Here is a 22,722-nt window from a genome sequence, read left to right as displayed (position 1 = left end):
GCGGCACGGCGGGACGGGGGTGAGCGGCACCATTTCCCTTCCCCCTCTCGCCTCCTTCCCCGAAACACCCCGAGCTGTCCCCGGGCTGGAGGGGTTGGGAGGCTGGGAGGGAGGTCTGGCTCCCCGTGGCGGTCCCCGGCCTCTCCTCGGCCCTCGGGGTGTCCCCGCTGCTCCCTTCCCCCATGGAGACTCAGCCTTGGCCTTCACAGGCTAAGTGTGGTTCAGAAGCAGATCCACTGAGTTAATCTGCACTAAATCCGGCCTTTTCGAGGGGCAAAAGGGTAACTGCCGCTTCCCCCACCACACAGCGGGGTCACTGTGAGAGGAGGAGGCACGTCGCCTCATAACTTTAATTATCACACGCGGCTTTTTTTTCTTCCCTTTCCACGCAGCGGATCGCTGTTCTCCACCACGGTAGCGGGGAAGGAGCTGCTCATCATGCCGACGGTGGTGGTGATGGACGTGTCGCTCTCCATGACGCGGCCGGTGTCGGTGGAGGGGTCTGAGGAGTACCAGAGGAAGCACTTGGCGGTCCACGGGCTGACCATGCTGTTTGAGCACATGGCCACCAACTACAAGCTGGAGTTCACAGCTTTGGTGGTGTTCTCATCGCTGTGGGAGCTGATGGTGCCCTTTACGAGAGACTACAACACACTGCAGGTAGGGTGTGCGGGGCACCAACGCAGTAAGTTGTCAACACGCAAAAAAACACCACCAACAAAACACAAACAGAACACACTTGCACCAAACCCAACGAAACAAAAACCACAACAAAGCAAAATCACAACCTTCAGACCCCCCTGACGTGTTTCAGAATGACACTGAAATGGTGTGATTTCCTGTCATCCTCTGCAGAACGTCTTGAATTGAGTGTTTTATCCTTATTTTAAGGATAGGTGAAATCAATGTGTTTGAAACATTTTGCAAATTGCACCTTTACAGGTAACCACTAGAGTGTGATTATTTAGTTAAAAGTGGGGGTGGAGGAAAGGGCTGCCTGATGAAGCTCTTACAAACACCAGTAGTTCTGTGATGTTCATGGTTTTGTCTGTAGTTGTTAATTTGCTGTTGACAAATTATGAATCAAATAGGACTGCTTGGCAAGGTTTTGAGTCAAGTGATTTGGTAGAGAGAAGGTGCAGTTGTAGCAGGGCAAGAATGAGAAAAAGGTGATAGGAAGTGCAGATGTGATAGGAAGTGGAAAGAAAATGGAAAGGAGAAAGCCCTAGATGGAAATTTCATACAAATTCACTAAGGTACTGAAAGTCTCTGAAGCCAGTAAAAAATGTATATATATATATATATATGTCTGGTTATTGTATATAATATCAAGAAGAAATGATACGTCACTGTCAAGGGTACCATGCTTTAGGTTTATCAGTTGTGGGACATGCAGATTTTAAGAGATATTCTCTGTTATGTTTGCCTTTTAGCAGATGAATGCCAGTGCATTCTCTTTGCCAAAAATCCAGCCAAGCTCCTCTAGCATGTTAGTTTTATAGCTGCACCTTTCTTATAGTGCTGTGTTAAGTATGAGGTTTTCATTTTAAGGAGAAAAAACTGGTTTATGGTTATAGAAATGGGGTGTGGGTATGAATTTTGGATTCTGTTATTCTCTCTGCCAAAGAGTTTTTGAGACAACCTCCTTGTGGCCTATTTTCTGAACCTTTAAGAAGTTAAATTTGTTCTGACACCTGGGCAGATTTTCTAAGCTAAGTGTTTCATGTTATACATTACTTCAGATTTTTACTTTACTGTTTCTTTGAGACATGCAGAAGATTTTTTTTTTCTCCCAAGGAAGTTTGTTTATAATATTATAGTTCCTTCAGAGTCAGCTTTAACTGTTTTCTTATTATATCGTTCACTATTTCCTATATCTTTTTTTTTTTTCTTTCTTTTAACTTTCCAGGTCATAGATAAGAACACAGCACTTTGCATTATGTTACAGTACAAAGCAAATATACTGACTTAAAACAGAACTGTGAATAACTTTTCTGTGTTAGTGATATTTCAGCCAGCAATGACAGTGGTGTTTGTCTTTCCAGGAAGCCCTGAGTAACATGGATGATTATGACAAAACCTGCCTGGAGTCAGCGCTGCTGGGGGTTTGTAACATTGTCCAGCAGGAATGGGGGGCAGCAATTCCTTGCCAGGTACGACTGATTTCACTGTTGTTAGGATCTGACGTGTACTTTCTACTTCCTGTAAGTTGCAGATGGAAATGGAAATGTAATTTGAAAACTTTGTATGCTCTCTGGCATGCTGGTGCTACAGGAAGACAAAGAATTAGTATTTTGGGTGTAGCTGGGATGTGAACAGAAGGTGATCTGTATTAAAACATTCCGCAGCAAAAAATGAGGCTGCTTTTTGCCTGGTATGTTAATGTAGTGGGGTGGATTATAAAATCTGGCCCAAGAGTGTTATTTTGGAGGCTTAACATTTGATCTGGATACAATCTTCTGTCCCAGGAGCCTCACTCAGTTTGGAAGGGGTATGATCATACACAAAATAACCTTTCTCCCCCAGTACCTAATGGTTTCCAGTGCATGTAACAGTTCCAGGTCTCAAGCAGAAGCATGGAACTGCTGCTGAGTGTGTTTTGAACTGTCTTCTTTCCCTGATGAGTCATTTGGCCTCTCTCTGCTCACGTGCTCTGTTCAGCCATTGCAGCTCTCAGCCGTCTAAATTTACTGTCTCTTGTGGAAAAAACTGATTTTAGTCCTCAGTTTTCTGAGACACCAAGGAGGCTGTTGCTTTTTGGGTTAGGATTGAAGTGCAGTAATTGTGCAGCTCAGTGAGCTGGGAAGGTGTGTCAGGTGGGTTATGGGGTGATGAAAGGCAGTGGGGAATGACCTGTGCAAAATCTTGTAATAGTGAAAAACATTATGGGTGAGCAACAGTTCAGACGATAACTGGACAGACTGCAAATGAGAGAGAGAGGATGGAGAGAGAATACAAGTCTGGAGGTAGCAGATATACACTGAGTTTTAATTAGATTTGGTTTTCCTTACCTCTCAGCCAAAAATAATGCATGCTGTTTCTGTGCAGTGTTGAAAGAGCAGCTGTCTTACTGTTCTGGAAATGACTGGGTCTCAACTGGTGTAAATAGCTCTATTATGCAGCGTAACCTGTTAATGCAGGTTTGTACAAGGAGTGACTTTGGACATGCAACTGAATGGAAAAATATATATTCTTGCTTTAATAATTCTGCTGCAAAATGTGAGCATACCGCAGCTATATTTGCAAAGAATTAGGGTAATTAATACTACCTTTTGTATGGCTTCTGTAGCTTGTAGTGGGAGTTGGGTCACCCTCCAGATTCTGCAGAAGAAATGGTCACACTTGGCGTTAATCTTCCATCTGAAAATAAACCCAAAGTTCTCGAGTCCATCAGCAGCAGGCTGCTTTTTGGGCTGTATGATCACTGTAGTTCTAGTGTACGCTTAAAAACAGCCATGTTTATGCACAGTATGGTGTGTTTCTAGCCATGAAATTTATATGTATATTTACTATGTACATAACTGAAATTGCAGTGGTTAAATCTTCCATTTCTCATTTGTGTGCCTGTCTCTGGAAATTTTACTTGCAATTCTTTCCCCGGTTCAGCAGAGGAAATCCCCGTGTAAGAAAGGATTTTCACCAGAGAAGTTCATGCTGCGAGGGAGGCTGCTGAAATGTGTCGGCATATAGTTGTCCTCTGCGGATAGAAATGTGTCTTTTCTCGGAAATGCTCATCTCTCCTCCTGTCATTCGAGGTTGTCCTGGTCACCGACGGCTGCCTGGGGATCGGCAGAGGCTCCCTGCGACACTCCCTGGCCACACACAACCAGCGAAGTGAAAGCAACAGGTTTCCGCTGCCTTTCCCGTTCCCATCCAAGTTGTATGTCATGTGCATGGCAAATCTCGAAGAGGTGACGTCTTTAACACATACCTTCTTCTTTGTTACGTTGGATAATTATTTTCTTCTCTGAACTGATGAGCAGGTCAGCACAAAACATACTTCGATGTTCTTGTGCTTAGTTATAAAGTTTAGTTGACATTCCAGTGCTTAATGTTAGTTATTTGATGGAATGTAGCTGCAGTATCTTTTTAAAAAATTATTATTGCATTATTATCATAATCTTTATAAATCATGTCAGGTTTTTCCTGGGGAATATTATTCAATTTTTATTTTTCTGCATTCATTACATTGATTGCATTTGGGGGCTTTTCTTATTCTACAGTTAAATTCTTGAATAAATCACTTCTATTGCGAAGAAATGCTCAACATTTAAAACAATAGCTTTATGTAGAAATGAGAGTGAGCAAAATTCTAAAGTCCTCGAGCCAACATTCAAACCAACTTCCCTTAGTTTTGAAGGGAAGGTGACTGTTTTCTTTCTCTTCAAGTACCTTTGAAAATTTCAGTACCCACTTTAAAAATCTTCAAAGTAGGTAGAATTCTGTTGAATAAAAAATGCATAAAAAGAAGCCTATATAGACTAAAGTTCCTTAGATTAGGTTTTATTAATAACATTGCTTTTATCTCGACACCTGTATTTTTCTGTCCAACACAGAGGGATTTTCTACTTAGGCATGCAATAGGTATTTCACCTTCAAGGTGAAATGATCCTCTTGATGAAGCTGATGGATTGAAGCATTGTTTACATATCAGAATAACTGGAACAATGTTTAAAATAAATAATCTATTACTGGTAAGTTTAGAGCATTCTAAACTTATCAGTAAATGGAGGGCGTTCTCTAAGAACTTCTCAAAAATAATTGCATCTGCCTTCACTCCTAAAAATAAGATTTTCCTGAACGAGGTGGAAACTTAGCATTACTGATGAAATGTTGTTATGCTAGTAAGGTGTTCCTGTGCTCTTGAAGACCAAAAGCTTCTGAGATTTTTGGTTGTTTAAACCTGCTTTCGAAGCAGAATTTAACACGATAAAGCAGTGTATTGGGAGTTGGACTCAATGTTCCTTATGAGTCCCTTCCATCTCAAGATATTCTGATTATTTGTTACTAGGCCAAATGCTGCATCTGGTCTAATATAAATGCAACATAAAGAGTATATTTCCTGGGAGACCAAGGTTATTGGCTTATTCAGAAAGTAGTGAGATAACAAAAAATCATTTTATCATCCAATCAGGTGCTTTTTGCTGTGGTGTATATTTTCTGAAAATATACTTGATAATAAAAAGAAAACTTTAAGAACCCCTACTGTTTCACTTTACTTTTTTTACAGCTTCAAAGCACAGATTCCTTAGACTGCCTGGAACGGCTCATAGATTTGAACAACGGGGAAGGGCAAATTTTCACCATTGATGGACCACTTTGCCTGAAGAATGTACAGTCTATGTTTGGGTGAGTAGATTTGTAGATAATATGCCTTAGTGAAGGTTTGCAGATAGTATCTGTAAAAGAAAACAAATATAACAAAAAATCTGATGAGATAGGTATTCTAATTCATCCTATTTTCTTTTAGTTTATGGTCTTGTTTACTGTATTTTGGTCTTGACCTTCACTGGTTAAGGTCAATGTTTATTTTGGTCATTCTATAACAAACCACAGCATCTGTTTACAATTGGCAGATAGAAGGTGCCAATTTCCAGGTTTATTGTTAGTTTGCCATCAGCGTGATAATAATCTGCTTTGTTTTGTCATTTAGCAATGTTAGAACTACTGGATTAACTGTAGTTAAAAGGAAAACATGTGCTTTAGACAAACAATTTTCATTTGAGATATATTATATTTTCCTTAATAATAACCAATTGTGTTCTAGAAAGCTGATAGACTTGGCTTATACACCATTCCATGCTGTTCTCAAGTGTGGCCACTTAACATCTGATGTGCAAGTATTTCCCAGACCAGAGCCTTTCATTATAGATGAGGAAATAGACCCCATCCCTAAAGCAATTAATACAGGTAACCAATCTTTGATTGTTTTTCGCTTAAACCCATTCAGTTTCTACCTTTTCACTACCACCTCTTTTCCTGTATAGTTGCTGTTTCATACACATTCTCTCTGCGAGGATCAGTCACTGACTCCGTGATTTGTTGGTGTATGTGGCACCAGGGGACAAGAGCATTGTCCTGTTGCAGCCACATGTCCCTGGTCAAAGGGCTGGAGGAGGGTAGAGGAACTTTCAAAACTCAGGGTGCTGATTTCTGGGGGCAAGGACTGTGGCAGAGAGTCACAGGCTGCTTTCCATGAGTACCTTAGTACATAAACTTCATGGGGGATAGAAGAGGTATGTTGGAGATGGGGCTGCATTTTTTATTAGAGTTGCTTTTATCAGAAAGACCCTGTATTATAAAGTCAGACAAACTGGCATTTTTTTTGGAGGCTTCTTCAAGGAATCCGCCAGGAACAGAATTGAGAAGAATTGTTGGGGCAGCACAAGTAAAGGCTGAGATTTCTGAAATCTCTGGCTTTATAGTTTGTCTGTTATCCTGGTGCTTCATACAAATACCAAATTGTTTTTTAAAACTGTGCAAAGAAAACCTATCTCAGCACTCCTGCTCCTGGCCACGGCTCTCATGAACAGCAGGGAGGCTGTACGTAGCCCATGCCTTGCGAATGGCTAGTTACACATCTTGGAGAGAATACACTGAACTTCACTGCTCTGCCTTAAGAATTTAGTTTGAACCACAGCACCAATATTGCTCTCAGCTCCTCAGCATTGCACTTGGCCACGTGCGTTTCGTTGTTCTTCCCAATCAGGCAGTTCTGTGGCTCTTGGGCTAAAGGTTGGTACCCTTGGTGACACCCAAGGGTGGCAAACTCTGCAAGGGACCTGCTGGGAGTTCCTGCTGGGAGTTCCTGCTGGCTTTGTGTCGTTCAGGAAATACAAGAGTGACTTGACTAGATCATATGCCCAGATGAGTTTTCAGATAGTTTCTTTTTTTGTGAGTTTCTAGCTCCACTGGCAATTCCATTTCCTGGATCTGTCCTGTAGACTTCCTTTTTCTTTTTTCTGTGTTCATCAACAAAATGTGCACAGTTTGCATGTGAATGAGGACATGATAGTGGTAAAATTCTGCAAGGAAGTGAACTGTAACTCATAAATTCCTGCCACCAAGATTGCCTTCATTTGTTTGGGGTTTTTTTAAATATGCAAGAGAAAAAAACGTTTCTCATTTGGGGTGTGATCACTTCTTATTTGTAGCTGCACGCTGTTTAAATAGGAGTGAGTATGTCTGCAGCAAAATAGCAAAAGCCAAGAAAAAGAGAATGCGGTGTGTCTTGAGAGGCTTTGTGTTGCATTTTGAGAGTTCCTCCTGTCATTCCAAAGATGAGAAGTCCTTAGGAAAGAAATGTTGTTCTGTGTGCATTAAAATGCAGCGTATGGTGTTCCCACCCCCTGAATTCCTCCATGGCTTTAATCAAGTGTTTCAAAGCTGGTAGATTTGGTTTAGTCCTTTGTTTTCTCTCCTTTTGGATTTATAAGATGGCAATGGTTTGGGTACAGTGTGAAAAACAATGAATCTTCCAGATTCTGTATTTGTCCAGTAACACGGTTCATGGACAGCAGTACGTGTGTGACGGAAGTTATGTTCTCGATGTTCTCATCTTAAAGTGCTGTGGTATTATGTGTGAATGTTTGTATCTGTGACTGTCAAGGTTGTGCTACCTCTAGTCAGTGCTTCAGAAAACTCAGTGGTCTAAGAAGTGGAAATGTTAAATTGACTCTGAATACATTTCAGCTGTTTCCAAATCTGACTTAAGCCTGTTGTCTTCCCACAGATCTAGAAATTGTTGGGTTTGTAGATATAGCTGACATTTCCAGCCCTCCTGTCTTGTCCAGACACTTGGTGCTGCCCATTGCACTTAACAGAGGTGAGCAAGTTTTGTTTCTTTTAGCAAAAACTGCTGTAAACTTCCCTTGTAATGTCTGTGGTGGTTTAGACTAGAAGCACAGGTTTTATGCTTTGTGAAAATGCCAGATGTCTCTAAAGACATGTCTGTGTGATTACATTAAAATTAAAACTTGAATACAAGCTCTTTCAATTTTGACTGTCTTCTTTTGAAAGTGAATAGAGGGAACGGTGTCCTTATGGCATCATTATTAATAGAACATGCCAAACTTAAAGCTAAAAATAGTTATGGGCCATGAAATGTGTGGTGCAAGATAAATATTTAATGCTTGCACCTAATTGGTTCTTGGAATTATTTGTTGTTGTGAAAAATCTGGTCTTAATCACAAATAGATTGCTCAGTTGTACTTGAGCATTAATTGCTGCTCATTGGGGCCAAGTGTGTATGTGTCTATGCAAATGTCTGGTGTAGGCGTCAAGGATGGTTAGCACATTACTGACTTGCAGCTACTTGTGTGCATCAGCCTGTGATAAGAAAGACTTTCCCTTTCCTTTTGTCACGGCTTTGGGGTGGGGCAAAGAGAAAGTGAGAGTTCTCTGGGTAAAAAAGAATGAAAACTCTAGAAATGCTCTCATCTGTGTATTAACACTTTTATCCTGCTAGGCCTTTCACCTTAGAAGATACTAACAGTTAAATCACAGCTGTATTCCAACTACTAAAACATTTCTTATAATGACCACAAATTGCAAAGGACAGGAGAACTGGAAATTCAGGGTGCTTTTGGTTCAGAAGCAGCCACGTATTCGTTGCCAGACTCTTGGTGTTGTTTCATTTCACTTCTAGTTTCTTCAAAGCTGAGGTTTTATGTGCAGCTTTTTGGTAACTCTGTTTTGTTAGTAGAATGCGGTGGTTTGTATAACATTATAATGCCACTTCACCCAAACAATTCATTTAGCAGCTGTTTGTTCCACAAGAGAATTAATAGACTCTTGCATGGCAGAAGATAGAGGGTGGTGGCACAGAAACAGAACTCTTTTGTTTGAGTTTATTCTTATGTTCTCTTTCTTTGCTTTTATTCTTCCCCAGAAGGTGATGAGGTGGGTCCTGGGATCACGGATGACACTGAAGATGAGAATTCAGCTAATCAGATTGCTGGGAAAATCCCCAACTTCTGTGTTTTATTACATGGCAGTCTGAAAGTGGAAGGCATGGTGGCTGTCGTCCAGTTGGGGTATGGCGCTGGATGTCTGCCTGAACAAATCTCTTACTTTGCTTGTTTATGTTTTATTTATAAATTGTGCTTATTTATATCTGTACTCTGTACAGAACTCTGCACTGTCAGACAAAGCTGTGGATTTTTAATTCAGGACATGGTTCTGCCAGTATAAATTGCAAATAGTGAGCCTCCACACAGTGAGAGGGGGAAATTCTAGGCAGAGAGGGATGCAAGATTTTCAGCCTTTGGGATTTGCTCTTTTCCACAGGCCCGAGTGGTACGGAATGCTCTATTCACAAGCTGACAGCAAGAAGAAATCAAACCTCATGATGTCACTCTTTGAACCGGGCCCTGAGCCCCTTCCATGGCTCGGGAAGATGGCACAGCTTGGACCTATTTCAGGTAATAATCACAATAATTTCAATAACTCTTAGAGATTCAATGTTTTCTTGTGTGAAATTCCTAGTTGTTAAGTTCTTTTTATTTTCTTCCCCAAGATGCGAAAGAAAATCCTTATGGAGAGGATGACAATAAGAGCCCTTTCCCCTTGCAACCCAAGAACAAGCGCAGTTACGCACAGAACGTTACCGTCTGGATTAAACCGAGTGGCCTCCAGGTAATGATACGGGTTTTGGACTTGATGATCAGCAGTAGCCGTCTTACCAGCAAAGTGGACGCTATCTCTATCTTGTCTGTTTAATGTAATTGCTTTATTGCTTTTCTTTCATTTGTATAAATGCTGCCACTTTAAAATATCATGATTGAAATGCAATCAGAAAGCATAGCTCGTTTAATGAAAGCCGTGTCTCCAGTGTAGCATCTGGCTTAGTTTATTTGATTTAGTGTAATTACCATTTATACTTCAGCCTTTGTGAGCTGTGGTCTGGTCAATGGTCAGGATAATTTCTCAATAAATAGCTGAGGATTTTTCCTGCCACTTCCCCAGCAGTTGCCAAGTTTTTGTTTTGTTTTTCCTTTTTGCAGACGGATGTACAGAAGATCTTGAGAAATGCACGGAAACTCCCTGAAAAAACTCAGACCTTCTATAAAGTGAGTAACATTTCAGGACAGCCCAAATTTGGTCCATACTGATAGTGGTGCATTAACAGAGGAACACATACCATCTCTGTCTGGGGGATGTTCCGTGCAGGCTTGTAGGGCTCTGGAAAACCAGAGATGGTTCTGTAAAGGCAACATCTTGAGTCCATTTTACAGACGAGTTAAGGTGAGACAAGGGGGTCTGGTTTCCCTGTCACCACGTTCTCTGGCAGGGTGACATAGATGTGTCATATTTACAGGTGCCTCTTAGGATCCCTGATCCCTGTCACTTCCATGGTGAACTTCCTCACAGATTATATGCTGTTGTCCAGGCAGAAATAAACTGAGGAATCAGAGGGGAATAGGAACACAGATGTCATTCTGAGTCTGGAAATGTCTCCTACATTTTTTCTACAACTGAAGCAGAGAAAGAAAAAATTCCAGGCACATTTGGCCACATCGTAATAATCCATAATCTAGACTGTAGCTGGAGGTAATCGTTTCTCTTGTAAGCTTAGTGATGATGCAGTTTGTTATTGTGGCCCCCTGAGACTTCAAGAATGAATGCCCTGCTGAAATGCATATAAGCACTGTCAGTTTACAGTGAAGAAAAATTTATATATATATCACATTTTGCTGGACACTGTGGTTAAAGGCAGCAGTCAGTGAAGCCTCAGTTGGAGGCCAACCCCAGCTGAGACATTGACAAAGCCCGTGGGTACAAGAGCTGAATGCACAAAAGAGAAAAGGGAGAAGTGGAGATTTATAGGAAGGGATCAAGGGCAAAATGAACTGTTTAGTTGTGCTGCTATCATCTTCAGCCCTGAAGCATTTTTGATCTCATGAGCAGCTGGGTGGTTTCCATCAGCTGTACTGATTGCTCAGGTTCGTTTCCTCTTAAGTGAATAAGCTTGCCATGAAAAAATAGAAGAAAACCATGTTTTATGTAAAGCCTTATAGTGGCTTTAAAAGGAGTTTTCCTTCTTCGCAGGAACTTAATCGTTTACGAAAGGCAGCTCTGGCCTTTGGCTTTTTGGACCTGCTCAAAGGTGTGGCGGACATGCTGGAGCGGGAGTGCACGCTCCTTCCCGACACGGCGCATCCCGACGCGGCGTTTCAGCTCACGCACGCTGCTCAGCAGCTCAAAGTGGCAAGTACCGGAGCGTCGGAATATGCTGCCTATGACCACAACATCGCTCCACTGCAGACAGACTTTTCCAGTAGCAGCACTGAAAGGATGTGAAGTCACCATTTTCGGAGCTTCTATAGATTAAGACACAAGTGGTTCAAATTTTCTCATCCTGTTTACTTTCTAGGGCCTGTTTAGTTATTGTTTAGAGAACTTCTTACCAAAACAGGGTCCCTTACCTGCATCAGCGCTCTCTAAATCAATGTAGGTAGTTTGTGGTGGCTTTAGTCAGACCTGAAAACTGTGGAAAGTGTCCCAAAATCAATGACTCTGTTCGATGCTGGGTGGAAGTTATTCAGTGTATATGAGGAGTGAAAGAAAATGCCATCAGAGGCAGCAGACTGCTCATGGCTTTTGGCCTCCCTAAAATGTGGCAAAATGTGGTTACACATAACTGAACTCACTGGTAAAGGTATCCTAAAAGGCAGCTACTATACTTTATACACCAACTTGATTAGTCCAAAGAAAATGTGTGAGAATCACTGTGCAGGATCAGATAGACAGTTAATTTCAGGGTGTTGTCACTCATTTTATGCCCAACTTGAAAGCCAGTCTGTACTGCCATAATGGGAATTATCACTGGCGGTGCAGTGCTTACACTTGTGAAAGTAACTTTATCTTGTGCCACGTCTTTTTTTTTTATTTGTGTAATGTTAATAAAAAGTAATTCTTCATGAACGTAAGTTGGATTTGTTCCATTTTCATAGCAACTAGACTGCGTAGCCTAAAACATTGACTGGGTGAAGGCTTAGCTCCCACCTGTTTATCACATGAATTAAATAATAAATTATACAACTTCTCAGATTCAGGGAAAGGACTGAGCAAAATTTGGTTGTAAATCTTTATTAATAGAAACACATTCTTTCTGAAGGACTAAAATTCAGTAGTGTAAGATCCATGACAGCTTGCACTAAGTACCACAGTTTCACTGAGACGTAAGTAGGAATACATACAGATTTCCTAACAGAAGTTCAAATGCCCAGTGGAGAAATTAAAGTATGAAAGTGATCCTTGCTGTTCCATTGCTCAGCTAATTCAATCCTTTGACATAGTTCAAACAGGTACAGTGTGTGCTGTAGTGAAATACTAAGTGTGTAAATAATGCTCATCTCTCCTGAGTAAAATCAGCTGCACTCTCCTTCGAGTGGGAGTCTCAGGTATCCCTAAAGAGAAGTTTCATCACGCCTCTTGTTGACAGAACACAATTTGTGAAATGCAGCATGGAGCTTCTACCAGTTCTTCATTAAAATCTTCTTATAACACTATAGCCTTCCCTTTACAGCAACAATCACTGGGCTCCCATCACAAACTGTAAGCTGTTTGTTACCTTTAACATAGAAAATAATTTTCTGGAGGATTCATATTGTTTTACAGTAGAAAAAGATAACTACTAAGACAGCACTAAGCTAATCTCAGCTTTAGTGCCTGTTCTGGATTTCTGGCATTGCCCTGGGGGCACTGGCAGTTGTTGGGAGGGAACCTGTTTGTAACCACAATTCGCTTTTAGAGCAAAGTTTTTGTTGAAATCAAGTCAACTAAAACAAAGGTTTCCAGGTAAGAGAGCAGATGACCTGGAATGTGGGAGGGCTCCTCTTTTTTGGTGTTGTTTAAAGCAAGCACAGAGGAAAGGGTCACTTAAATCCCCTGTGGGATCTCTCCTACTGAGATCTGATACCTGCTATCAAAATAATACACTGTTTTATTTGACCCATTACTCTATCCCACCGGGTGCCAGCCAACAAAGCATATACACCAAATTCTCAGCTGCACTCCTAAGTTTAAGTAGAAAAGCAATATTTACTGCCTTTCTGAAGAATATAAATAAATTTAAGGAGCTACAGCCCTGCCAGGAATTATCAGAGGAGCCCAGTCTTCCATGACAGGTCCCCCTTTTCCCTTTGTGTGGCTGGGCTGGAGTTCTTTTGGGGTTCACATGCTAGGTGGAAGCTGGTACCTATGTTTCCTTGTTTTATTATGTTTCAGTGCTTGCATTACCAACCACGAAAGCATCTCTGCCCATGGCACAGACTGGCAGCTTCTATTCCCCACTGCCTGAATAAGGATGTGTCCCTAGAGGAAAGCTGGGATCCACACAGCGCTCCTGTTCCGTAAGGCTAAACTAGAAACAAACTAAGTTGGTAGCATTTAAATCAATATTAGCTACTTCCAGTTTTAATTCTTGCAGCATCAATATGCTGCAGAAGAAAAGGAGTATGTGCTGAGCAAGTTTACCCCAAAATAAACATCCAAATGCTGTTCAGTGGTCTCAGATTGTGCTCCTCCTGCCATCCAGCTGCGCCCCAGAACAGCCCAGGCCAGCAAACAGTGTATCCCCACATCAGACACCCTATCTGCATGCAGTACTGAAAGAGCAAATATCCAATTTAAAGATAAACACTATTTCTATGTAGTGCTGCTCCACCATTTATAAGCATATTATATGCAGATAATAGGATTTCTTTCTAACACGGTAGCTGACAGGATACAAGTTTAAATGTTACTGTTCGATGGTGAATGCCATGCACCGAAAAGGAACAAAATACAGTGTGTGGGAATGTTACCTGAATTCACTATGAAATCATGAAATCTAGCGTAATCATTTAATTTTACAAAATTCTTTACATTACAGTGGGTAAAACCGTAATAATTAGAGGCTTATCTTGTCATAAGTTAGGTAAGAAAGCATTGCAGTCCTCCTTTACTTCATCTTTCTCTTCTTTGGTCCGAGGTGATGCTTCCTTTGCTTGTAGAGATGACGGAAGTTTACAAATACTCCTGTAAAAGAGAATGAAGTGTTTAGGCAGGACAGGACATTACTGCTTCTTTTTAATACTAGATGACTGTACCCAATTTAAAACAAAGAACAAAAAGCCCCAAACAAACAAACCACCACACAGAAAGCAAGTTATAAATAGATGTTAAAGAACTGAAGTTATAAATACATGTAAAAATTACTCTCTTAACCCAAATGATCAGTAGATAGAGCTACTAACTTGTTACCAAGGTCTCCTTCTTGGAGGGCTACCCAGTGCTAATTATAGGTGTGTTCCCCTCCATCACTGACAAATTTATAAAAGTAACAAGGCTAATTCTTCACCTCAAGCAATTTTATGTTGCCGTGATCCCCAAGATGCAGAAATTTCATTTTCTTTGAAAAACATATTTATTTAGAGGAAACTGGCCGTTTATTTCAATAGTGAGAAATACAGTTAAGGATCTTACCTAAAAACAAGGCTATAAGGTATAGTTGAAGCAAAAATGAAAACTGGATTGTGACATTCAGTGGATTTGGCAATCCCAGACTAAATTTCCCTGTTTCACTGAAGATTGGAATGGATTGAACAATACAGACGGCTGAAAGCAGAAGGCCATCATCATTAGCAAACACAGATCAAATATACAATTGCCCAGCCCACACCAGCTTTTTCAGGATTTTCCCTTATTTGCTAGCTCTCATTAATTATAACAATTTTAAAGCTGTTTTTTTTTTCAAACACGCAGTATGACGGAAAGCAGCTAGCTCAGGCAGTGGCGCCGTTTAGCTGTAAAAGTGAACTTGCCTGGTGAAACACTGTTCTCACACGCAACTGTAAACGGCAGCACCCACAGTGATGACACAGGAGCAGCCTTTCCTGTGCCTGAAGATGGGCAATGCACAAACCTCCTCCTGCCTCATCGAAACAGGTTCTGACAGGTAAGATTACAGCACATGACTTACAGCTAGAGGCTGAAGGGTTGATATGCTTCCTAAATAGATAAAAATAATCCAGACCTGTTTGCTGTAAAGCCCCGCACAGAGCAGAGCCCTACCTGGCAAGCACTGTGCCTGTCTCAGAAGAGGCTCTGCTGCTTTCAGGGGAGAAATTGGCCCCTGCCTGTCCTGTGCAATGATTTACAAGATAACATCAACATCTGTGAGCTGGTGTGAAGCCAAGCCAGGCTGACCAAGTCAGGGCCAACAAACAAAAGAAAATAAAGCACTGCTTTGGATCAGCAGAGGCAAGTAAGCATTGGATGGCAGCACGTGCTTGGTCACTTTGTCAGGTAACCTTTTCTTGCCTTCACTTTCCAGTGCCCAAAAGGAAGATATTTTTTCACATCAAATTGAAAAATTGATTCAGTAAGAAAGACAGAAATGCTCACATTGATTTCAGCTCAAAGCAAATATCTATTTATCTGTTGTTCTATTATATTATTTTCTAGTCCAGCAGCCAAACCAAAAATTGAGTTATTTGCCCAGCCCTGTTGTTTATTAAATTGTCTTTTTTGGACATACCTTCTGCCAAGCCTCCTAAAGGGTACAGAGGGATCCAGGCGGTGTAACGGAGCCAGGTGAGTGGTTTCCATTCAATACCAATGCATGAAAGCATGTAATATGGATACCTAAAATCAATTCAGCATGTAAAGAAACACACTGTTTAAAATGGAAGCTGCTACTAGAATTAGCCTTGCATATATCTGCTTTACAGAAGAGTCAACATAACTTCCACACAACATAATAGTCAAATTTTTCCTATGGATCATGATGGGCACACCCTTATTTGGCCGTTTATGGAACTAATGCTGCTATTCTGGCCATATGGATGAATGTAACAGCCTAACAAAACTTTCAACATACTTATTTTGAATAGTGCAGCTCACTTAATGGAAGTTCAAAGCAACAGAACCCTCAAGGTAAAAAAGCAACAGGTTTCCTCAGGTTCAGGGCAAGATTACTTTCAGACTCCAGCCTTGTCCCAGCTTTTGGGAGGTGGAGCAACGCAGGAAGGCTGTGACAGTCTGTGACTTTCACCCTCTGGGACAAATACACTAGTCCCACTCTTCCAAAAGGTACAAAGATCAAAATCTTCTATAAAGAGTTCTTGGGAACAATCACATTGGTCTCTACACACCTGCTAGAAGAAAAATCCCACAAACCTGAACAGCTCAATGATACTCCAGAAATAAAACAGGAAGAACACCACGGGTTTGCTCTGCATTTCCTCTAAGCTTCCAAGGACAACAAACAAAATAAAGTTTCTCCCAAATATCTGTTTAAGAAAAAACAAATTTAAGGAACAGTCACTCTTCATCAAAAGAAAGAGCAAGTCCTTGCTGGCAGAACCCACGCAGGGTATCTGCTCTTCACACTGCAAACACATGCTGAGCACACAACTAACTGCAGCTGAGCTATGACCTGCTTCTGACGAGCACACTTTTTGCTCTGTATTTAGGTGCAATCCAAGTCCTAAATCATCCATCCTCATTTTTATGCACAACAACCACAAGCAGGATAAAAAGCGCACCGCAACCCAATCAAAATAATGTACTTTTTGTCAGCTGTTTCTCATTTTTGCTGTCCTGAGCTATCTTACCAAGGTGATGGAAGAGGAAAGCCAAGACTGGGAAGACTCCTGCCTCTAGAATAATATATTCTCTAGTCCAGTGCCAGTGAGGTTGTATCACTCACTTTAGAAGCATCTCAACACTTGTGGAAAATAGAGATTTACTTTAAACATGGGAAGAGCAAGAAGAATTTTAAAGTATTACCTGCAGTACAGCAGGTATCAGCGGTGATCTGACCAGTCCTATTAGGGAATTCACGATCTCCATTAATGCCAGGGTCTGACAGAAATACATCATGTCAGAAATAGTGTGAAATGTGTCATAGAAGGAATCTGTAAGACAAAGGAAACCATTTTGAAAGAACAAATGAATTTCCATGTGCAGGAAGCTGGTGCAGCAGCTGTTATCTTGATAACAGAATTCTAGTTGTATTTCACAAAACATTATGCATAATTATGTAACTTCTTTATAGGCTTTATCTTGAAGTTCCAGCAGTTAAGCCAGAAACACTGCTCAAGTGCTCTGTTTCACACACAGAAGGATCAAGAGCTATTTCAGTAATTACTTTACAAAAACAGCAATAGTGCTGTACCTCAGTAGAATACAGTGCTCTTGCTTCAAAACAAAATATTCTGCCTGGCGCATTTTCAAAAATACCAGCACTGCAGTGAGCGACACGTTCTGCTCCAACTGATTTCTTTAGCAGTAATCCTGGCAGAGTACAAGGAGCATTCATCAGAACATGCAGTTGTGATTTACAAGAGGACAGTATTTTCCTGTCCTTGACACTGTGATGGCTTTTGAGAGGCTTTTGTTGCATGCTTCAGTGATGCTTTTAAGGTTTCGTTTCCTCAATATGTCTTCCTTTAGATTTCACTACTTAGAAAGTATTAAAAACAACACTAAAAAAACCAAAACAACGATACAAAACCCAATGTAAATAAAATATTATTACTTGCCTTTTCCTAAGATGAACAGTCGTACTGTCATGTTCACAAAAATCCAGGAGAATCCCAAAAACTGTACAAGATTATACATGATTAAGTATCCCTTCTTCAGGTGTCTGAAAGCTACAATCATAGAAGAAATACATGGGGTGAGCTTCGGGCAATGGTAACACTGCTACAAAGAGTACAGCTGCAAACCAGGCGTCCTGGGAGAGTAAAGCTTCCAAGAAAAAGTGAAGCTATTGATCATGATAAAAGGGTTGCTGTGTGCACTGGGGGTTCTGCCTGCTTTTATCATCATCTCCTAGAACTCGATCTTTGCTAGTCGGATGTTTTAAGTTGCTTGGAAACTGCAGTGCATTTTTATTAAATTTCTAAATAGCTCACAATACAAAGATCCCCCTCCAAGATGCACCGAGCTGGTCAAAATTGCCCTGTAAGAGCTGAAATTTGCATATAAGAGTGACAGCAGCTTTCTAAACCCCACTTTATACATTAAAAAGGTACAGTTACTTACGGTCTTTCGGGACTCTGGATTCTATTTTCATTTTGTTAATCTTTTCTTCTTCCTTAAGATGAAGGATAAGGTTGTAAAGACTGTTACTGTAATTAGCAAGTGATTTGTTAACTATACTACTGCAAAGCTAGTGGCTTTAAAACTCAGCTAAGCAGCCAGTCGCTAGAGGGTTGAAATATTCACCTCCATAAAACAGCACATTCTTCAGCCAGAAATTCTGGTATGGTAAAAGCTAGAGGGTGTTAACTAGTTATCCTGCCTCCAGAATGTATTTTATTCTAGTAATTAGGTGCTTTTGCTGCAAATCCTCATTTTCTGTGTTAATTCTCAGTTATTAATATTGCTCGGAGCTGTTCCTTAAAACATTTCATGACCCACCAAGTGACCTGAAGGGAACTGAGAACATCCAGCCCAAGTTTTCTGGCTCCTGGCATTGCAGCGGCCCTTGGGTAAGCTCAGTGTCTGAGGAGGGGAACAGGGCAGCGCTTGTTGTAAAACAAGATTTGCAGAAACGTGACCTGTTCAAGTGTTCTCCAAGCCAGTCTTGCACCTCCCTGCTGCAATAAGCCACTCAAGCTCACCAGGTGGTGGGAATGCAGCATCAGGACCAGCCCAGCAGCTCAGGAAAGCCCAGAAAATCCCTGATTTCCAGACAAGCAACGTCCAGGTCTGGCATCTCTGGGCTCTGTACAGCACATTGATATGATCCTGATAGGGACAGGCACACGAGGCTGTAAAGCCACCAGTTCAGACTGGAGCTGCTGCTCTTTCTAGCCAACAGCGTGCCTATTTTGGAACTCCTCCTTACAATTTGAGCTGTTTCATCAATTCTATATGGATCTGTATGAAATAGTAATAATCAGCATGCCAGACACCTCCAGGTAAATGAAGGACACAAGCTCATGCACAAGGGAACAGGTGCCCCTGCTCTGTAGCTGGCAGCACAAGCCACATGCGTCCACAGGACTGACCTTCTCCTTCAGCTCCATTTCAGCATCCGATTCATCTAACCAGCGGTCGAAGTCAGGAGCGAGGAAGAGTGGGCGCTTCTCTTGCTTGGTGAGTCTCTCCCACCAGTTACTCTCTTTTTTCTGCACGGTGATGTTCAGCTGCCTTTGAGTCACCCTGCACACGGGCTGAGGGGAAGACACGAGAACCAACATCAGCAGAAGTCCTCAGGAACATGGGCCAAGGCTGAGTTGATACTTGAGCTCTCCCCATCAGGGAAGCTGGGATGACACAGACTGCTGCAGCACAGGTGTCTTGCAGCTGCCCAAGCCACTGGTAAATGTAATAGGTTCCTGTCCAAAACAGGGGACCCCATGTTTGGACGTGAGCCAACAATGTGCACTGGCAGCCCAGAAGGCCAACTGCACCTTGGGCTGCATCAGAAGGAGAGTGAAGAGCAGGTCAGGAGGTGACTCTGTCCCTCTGCTCTGTGAGACCCCCTGCAGTGCTGGTCCAGCTCTGGTTCCTCAGCACAGGACACACATGGACCTGCTGGAGAGGGGCCAGAGGAGCCACAGGAACGATCCGAGGCTGGAACAGCTCTGCTGGGAGGACAGGCTGAGAGAGTTGGGGTGTTCAGCCTGGAGAAACTCTGGAGAGACCTTATTATGGCCTTTCCATACTTAAAAGGAGCCAGTAAGAAAGATGGGGAGAGACTTTTTAGCAGGGCCTGTTGTCACAGGACAAGGGGTGATGGTTTTAAACTAAAGGAGAGGAGATTCAGGCTGGACATGAGGAAGAAATTGTTGCTCCTGAGGATGGTGAGAGCCTGGCCCAGTTTGGCCAGAGAGGTGGTGGATGAACCATCCCTGGAGACATCCCAGGCCAGGCTGGACGGGGCTCTGAGCAACCTGAGCTGGTGAAGATGTCCCTGCTCATGGCAGGGGTGGCACTGGATGAGCTTGGAAGGTCCTTCCAACCCAAACCAACCTGTGATTCTGTGTGACACCTGCTACAGCAAGAGGAAAAGCTAACAGCCTTAGGAACCACCTGGAAACAATGGGGAGCTGATGGACCTGGCCGTGTGGTCACTGCCACAGCCACACTCCGCATAACAGCCCACAGCACTGTCATGGTGGGTGCCCACCTTACTGCCACCATTGCATCCCTCCGCACCTCAAGCCAAGCCAGCTTGCTCTGCATGGAACTCCCTCTCAAACCAGCTGGAAATGATGCATAACAGCCATGAACTGAGCTCTCAACTGTGCACAGTATACCAGCACTGCTCTGTCAAGGCTGCCTGGATGCTCGCAGGACATTTGAAGGCTGCAGCTGTGATTTACAGCTACCCTTGTCCAGTCCTTGCCTGTCAGAGCCTCCATCTCCCACTAGTGGCCACCCTGGCACCAGAAAAAGGCACTTAGGGTGCACATCAAAGAGAAAACCTTGGACTGCAAAACGTCGGACTCCCAACCATCTGTAGTTACACACATTTTGGAAAGCTGATTCTCCTCCAGCCCCTCCACAGTGACTCAGAGTGACCAGACTTTTGGAAAGAGCCTGCTCTGCAGAGGCAAGGGCTTCCCTTCCAGATCTGGCTCCTGGCACTGCCCCTGTTTGCCAGCACACGGGACAAGCACAGGTGGTGGTGAGCACCCCTTCCTCCGCTGTGGACCAGGCAGCTGCTGCTTTACAGGACAGATGACAAACTGGTGACCAGATCCTGGAACCAAGGGATTTTCTGCCACTCACTACCTGGTAGGAGGCACCCAAGAAACCCACCAACAGACCCTAGAAATACACCCTCTGGTGGTCTCGACTCCCTCAACGAATGGTGGCTCCCAGTCCGACTGCAGCTATCCCCAGTGGGCAGCCAGGAATAAGCAGCACAAATCCTGCCCTGGGAGCAGAGCTCAGAGCTTTCTCGTGCTTTCAACCACTTTGAGAGGTAAAGCCAGACTTCACAGCCACCTGTGAGTAACACAGAGGGGCTGCTCCTCCAGCCAACCTCCTGTTGGACCACAGCAGCAATTAAGACAAGATTTTGCAACAGGACCCACAGCCTGGCAACCTAAGAAATCTGCACCAGCCAGAAGCACTAGTTCTCATGACTTTATTTTGTCAGCAAAAGAAGCCAGGAGACACCACAGTGATGCTTCGCAGCAGTTTTGCCATGTCCTCCAGTCAAGGCTGCATCAGACAACACATTTTGCTGCTTTAAATCCACCATATTAACTGATACCTGTAAGGCCCTGTTTCTCTTAAAGTTGACCCATGTGAGCACTAGCTCCAGTGAGGCAATTTGCATCGTGGCCTTTCGTTTGCAGCACTTACAGAATCACCAGGAAAATCTAAAATGGGCATATTGTGAACTTTACGCACAGCTGTTTTCCCTTCGAGTTTTCAAAAAATCACCTTTTCTTTGCAAGAGTTAGTAAAGCACAAATACTTACTTTAGGCTCAACCGGTTCGAGGAACTCAATCTGAAATTCGTAGATGTTGTCCCCTTTGGCACCATGACCCCGAGCTGGAAGACAAGAATCAACAGCATGAAGGTCTTTGCCAGCTCCGCACACACCATGTGCAAATGACACTTTATACGTAGAAATATTCAGCAGTTGTTGCTTTTCCTGCCTTGCTGAGAGGTGAGAGAAAACCACACGCATACAGGGAAGACACAAACCGCCCAAAATGTTACTTAGAGGTGCAGTCGCTGCAGTCTGCAGCTGAAGCTGCTGCAACTCGGCACAGCACTGGAAAAGGGTCCTTGCTTGCAGGAGGGGGTGTTCATCTCTCATTTCTTGTCTTGTTCCCAGACGGGCTCCAAAAACTTGCACGCCAAGTTTAATTTCCACCCTTCTAAGCCGTAAACTGATCCCGAAGCAAACACGATGTGCAGTGACACCCTATCAAATGGCCCTGGCTGTGTCTCAGCAGGGTGGCAGCATTTCCCAGACAATGCATCTTGGAGAAGAAACACCAAATAAATGGTAAAAAGCCAAATAAAACCAGCTACAGCGTATCCTTGTGCTACCTGGACACGCCAACCAGCACGAGCTCCGTGGTGCTGCAATGTGCAGCCGCCCAGCTGAAACAAGCCCATGTTTTAGGAAAATATCTGCTTTACCTTCCAAACCAAGCGCTACTTCCCCGTGCAGAGGTTTGGTGACAGTCGCCAACAAAGGTCTTTGCGGAAGGAAAAAACCGCCGCGAGTTCTCTGCGGGGCTCAGCTGAGCCAGGACAGCAAAGCCGTATGCAAATCTCACCGCTATTTAAATATGGGGAGGGTTGTTTTCCATTTATTAGGCAAGAGACAACCTGCCGTTGTTACTGGCACTGGAGCCGAACGGTCTGTAGGTGCGTGCGGTGCTGTACCAGCACAGCGCTCGGCCGCTGCACCAAGGGCACTGATGGGGACCGGGCACCGCAACCGGACACCGAGACCCGCCCGCGGGACGGAGCGCCCACCTTTGAAATGCAGCACGTTGTCGGTGATGGCGATGTCCGGGCTCTGCGGGAGGAGAAGCAGCGTTAAGGCGGCGGCACCCGCACCCCAGACCTCCCCCGTTCGCCCCCGCTGCGGCGCGAGGCCCCGCGGAACCTCCCGGTGACCCCGGTGGGCGGAGCTTCCCCGCCGGTACCTGCACGTCACTCAGCTCCACGCGCAGGTAGAGCTCGCGGTGCCGCTGCGCCCAGTGCACGTGCGGCCGCAGGCTGGGCCCCGCCATGGCGCGCGC

At 43.3% G+C, this 22,722-nt stretch overlaps 2 protein-coding genes across 2 annotated transcripts; one reads left to right on the top strand and one right to left on the bottom strand.

Annotated features, from left to right (window-relative positions):
- INTS14 (integrator complex subunit 14) lies at positions 1-11,920 on the top strand. Its single transcript, XM_080351243.1, has 12 exons — positions 1-19; positions 393-660; positions 2,046-2,153; positions 3,756-3,911; positions 5,231-5,349; positions 5,768-5,910; positions 7,733-7,825; positions 8,891-9,035; positions 9,289-9,422; positions 9,518-9,636; positions 10,005-10,070; positions 11,050-11,920. The coding sequence occupies exons 2-12, from the start codon at positions 439-441 to the stop codon at positions 11,299-11,301; spliced, it is 1,557 nt and encodes a 518-aa protein (XP_080207369.1). The 5' UTR covers positions 1-19; positions 393-438; the 3' UTR covers positions 11,302-11,920.
- Positions 11,921-13,835: 1,915 nt separating this feature from the next.
- On the bottom strand, positions 13,836-22,722 carry HACD3 (3-hydroxyacyl-CoA dehydratase 3). The gene is made up of 11 exons (XM_080351120.1): positions 22,627-22,722; positions 22,454-22,496; positions 21,438-21,511; positions 19,008-19,172; positions 18,037-18,088; positions 17,532-17,642; positions 16,777-16,904; positions 16,165-16,277; positions 15,524-15,630; positions 14,470-14,601; positions 13,836-14,022 (listed from the first exon to the last, which is right to left on the bottom strand). The coding sequence occupies exons 1-11, from the start codon at positions 22,711-22,713 to the stop codon at positions 13,946-13,948; spliced, it is 1,089 nt and encodes a 362-aa protein (XP_080207246.1). The 5' UTR covers positions 22,714-22,722; the 3' UTR covers positions 13,836-13,945.

This window comes from Nesoenas mayeri, assembly GCF_963082525.1.
Source record: "Nesoenas mayeri genome assembly, chromosome: 11".
NCBI classification, from domain to species: domain Eukaryota; kingdom Metazoa; phylum Chordata; class Aves; order Columbiformes; family Columbidae; genus Nesoenas; species Nesoenas mayeri.
This window is presented reverse-complemented; position numbering and strand designations above follow the sequence as displayed.

Bases quoted from the DNA above. Each gene is read 5' to 3' on its own strand.
- INTS14 (XM_080351243.1), top strand. From the start codon at position 439: ATGCCGACGGTGGTGGTGATGGACGTGTCGCTCTCCATGACGCGGCCG. The intron at 661-2,045 runs GTAGGGTGTGCG...TTGTCTTTCCAG, and splicing joins GAGACTACAACACACTGCAG to GAAGCCCTGAGTAACATGGA. The intron at 9,637-10,004 runs GTAATGATACGG...TCCTTTTTGCAG, and splicing joins TTAAACCGAGTGGCCTCCAG to ACGGATGTACAGAAGATCTT.
- HACD3 (XM_080351120.1), bottom strand. From the start codon at position 22,713: ATGGCGGGGCCCAGCCTGCGGCCGCACGTGCACTGGGCGCAGCGGCAC. The intron at 22,497-22,626 runs GTACCGGCGGGG...CTCCTCCCGCAG, and splicing joins TGGAGCTGAGTGACGTGCAG to AGCCCGGACATCGCCATCAC. The intron at 14,602-15,523 runs GTATGTCCAAAA...TTCTGCTTTCAG, and splicing joins TTTAGGAGGCTTGGCAGAAG to CCGTCTGTATTGTTCAATCC.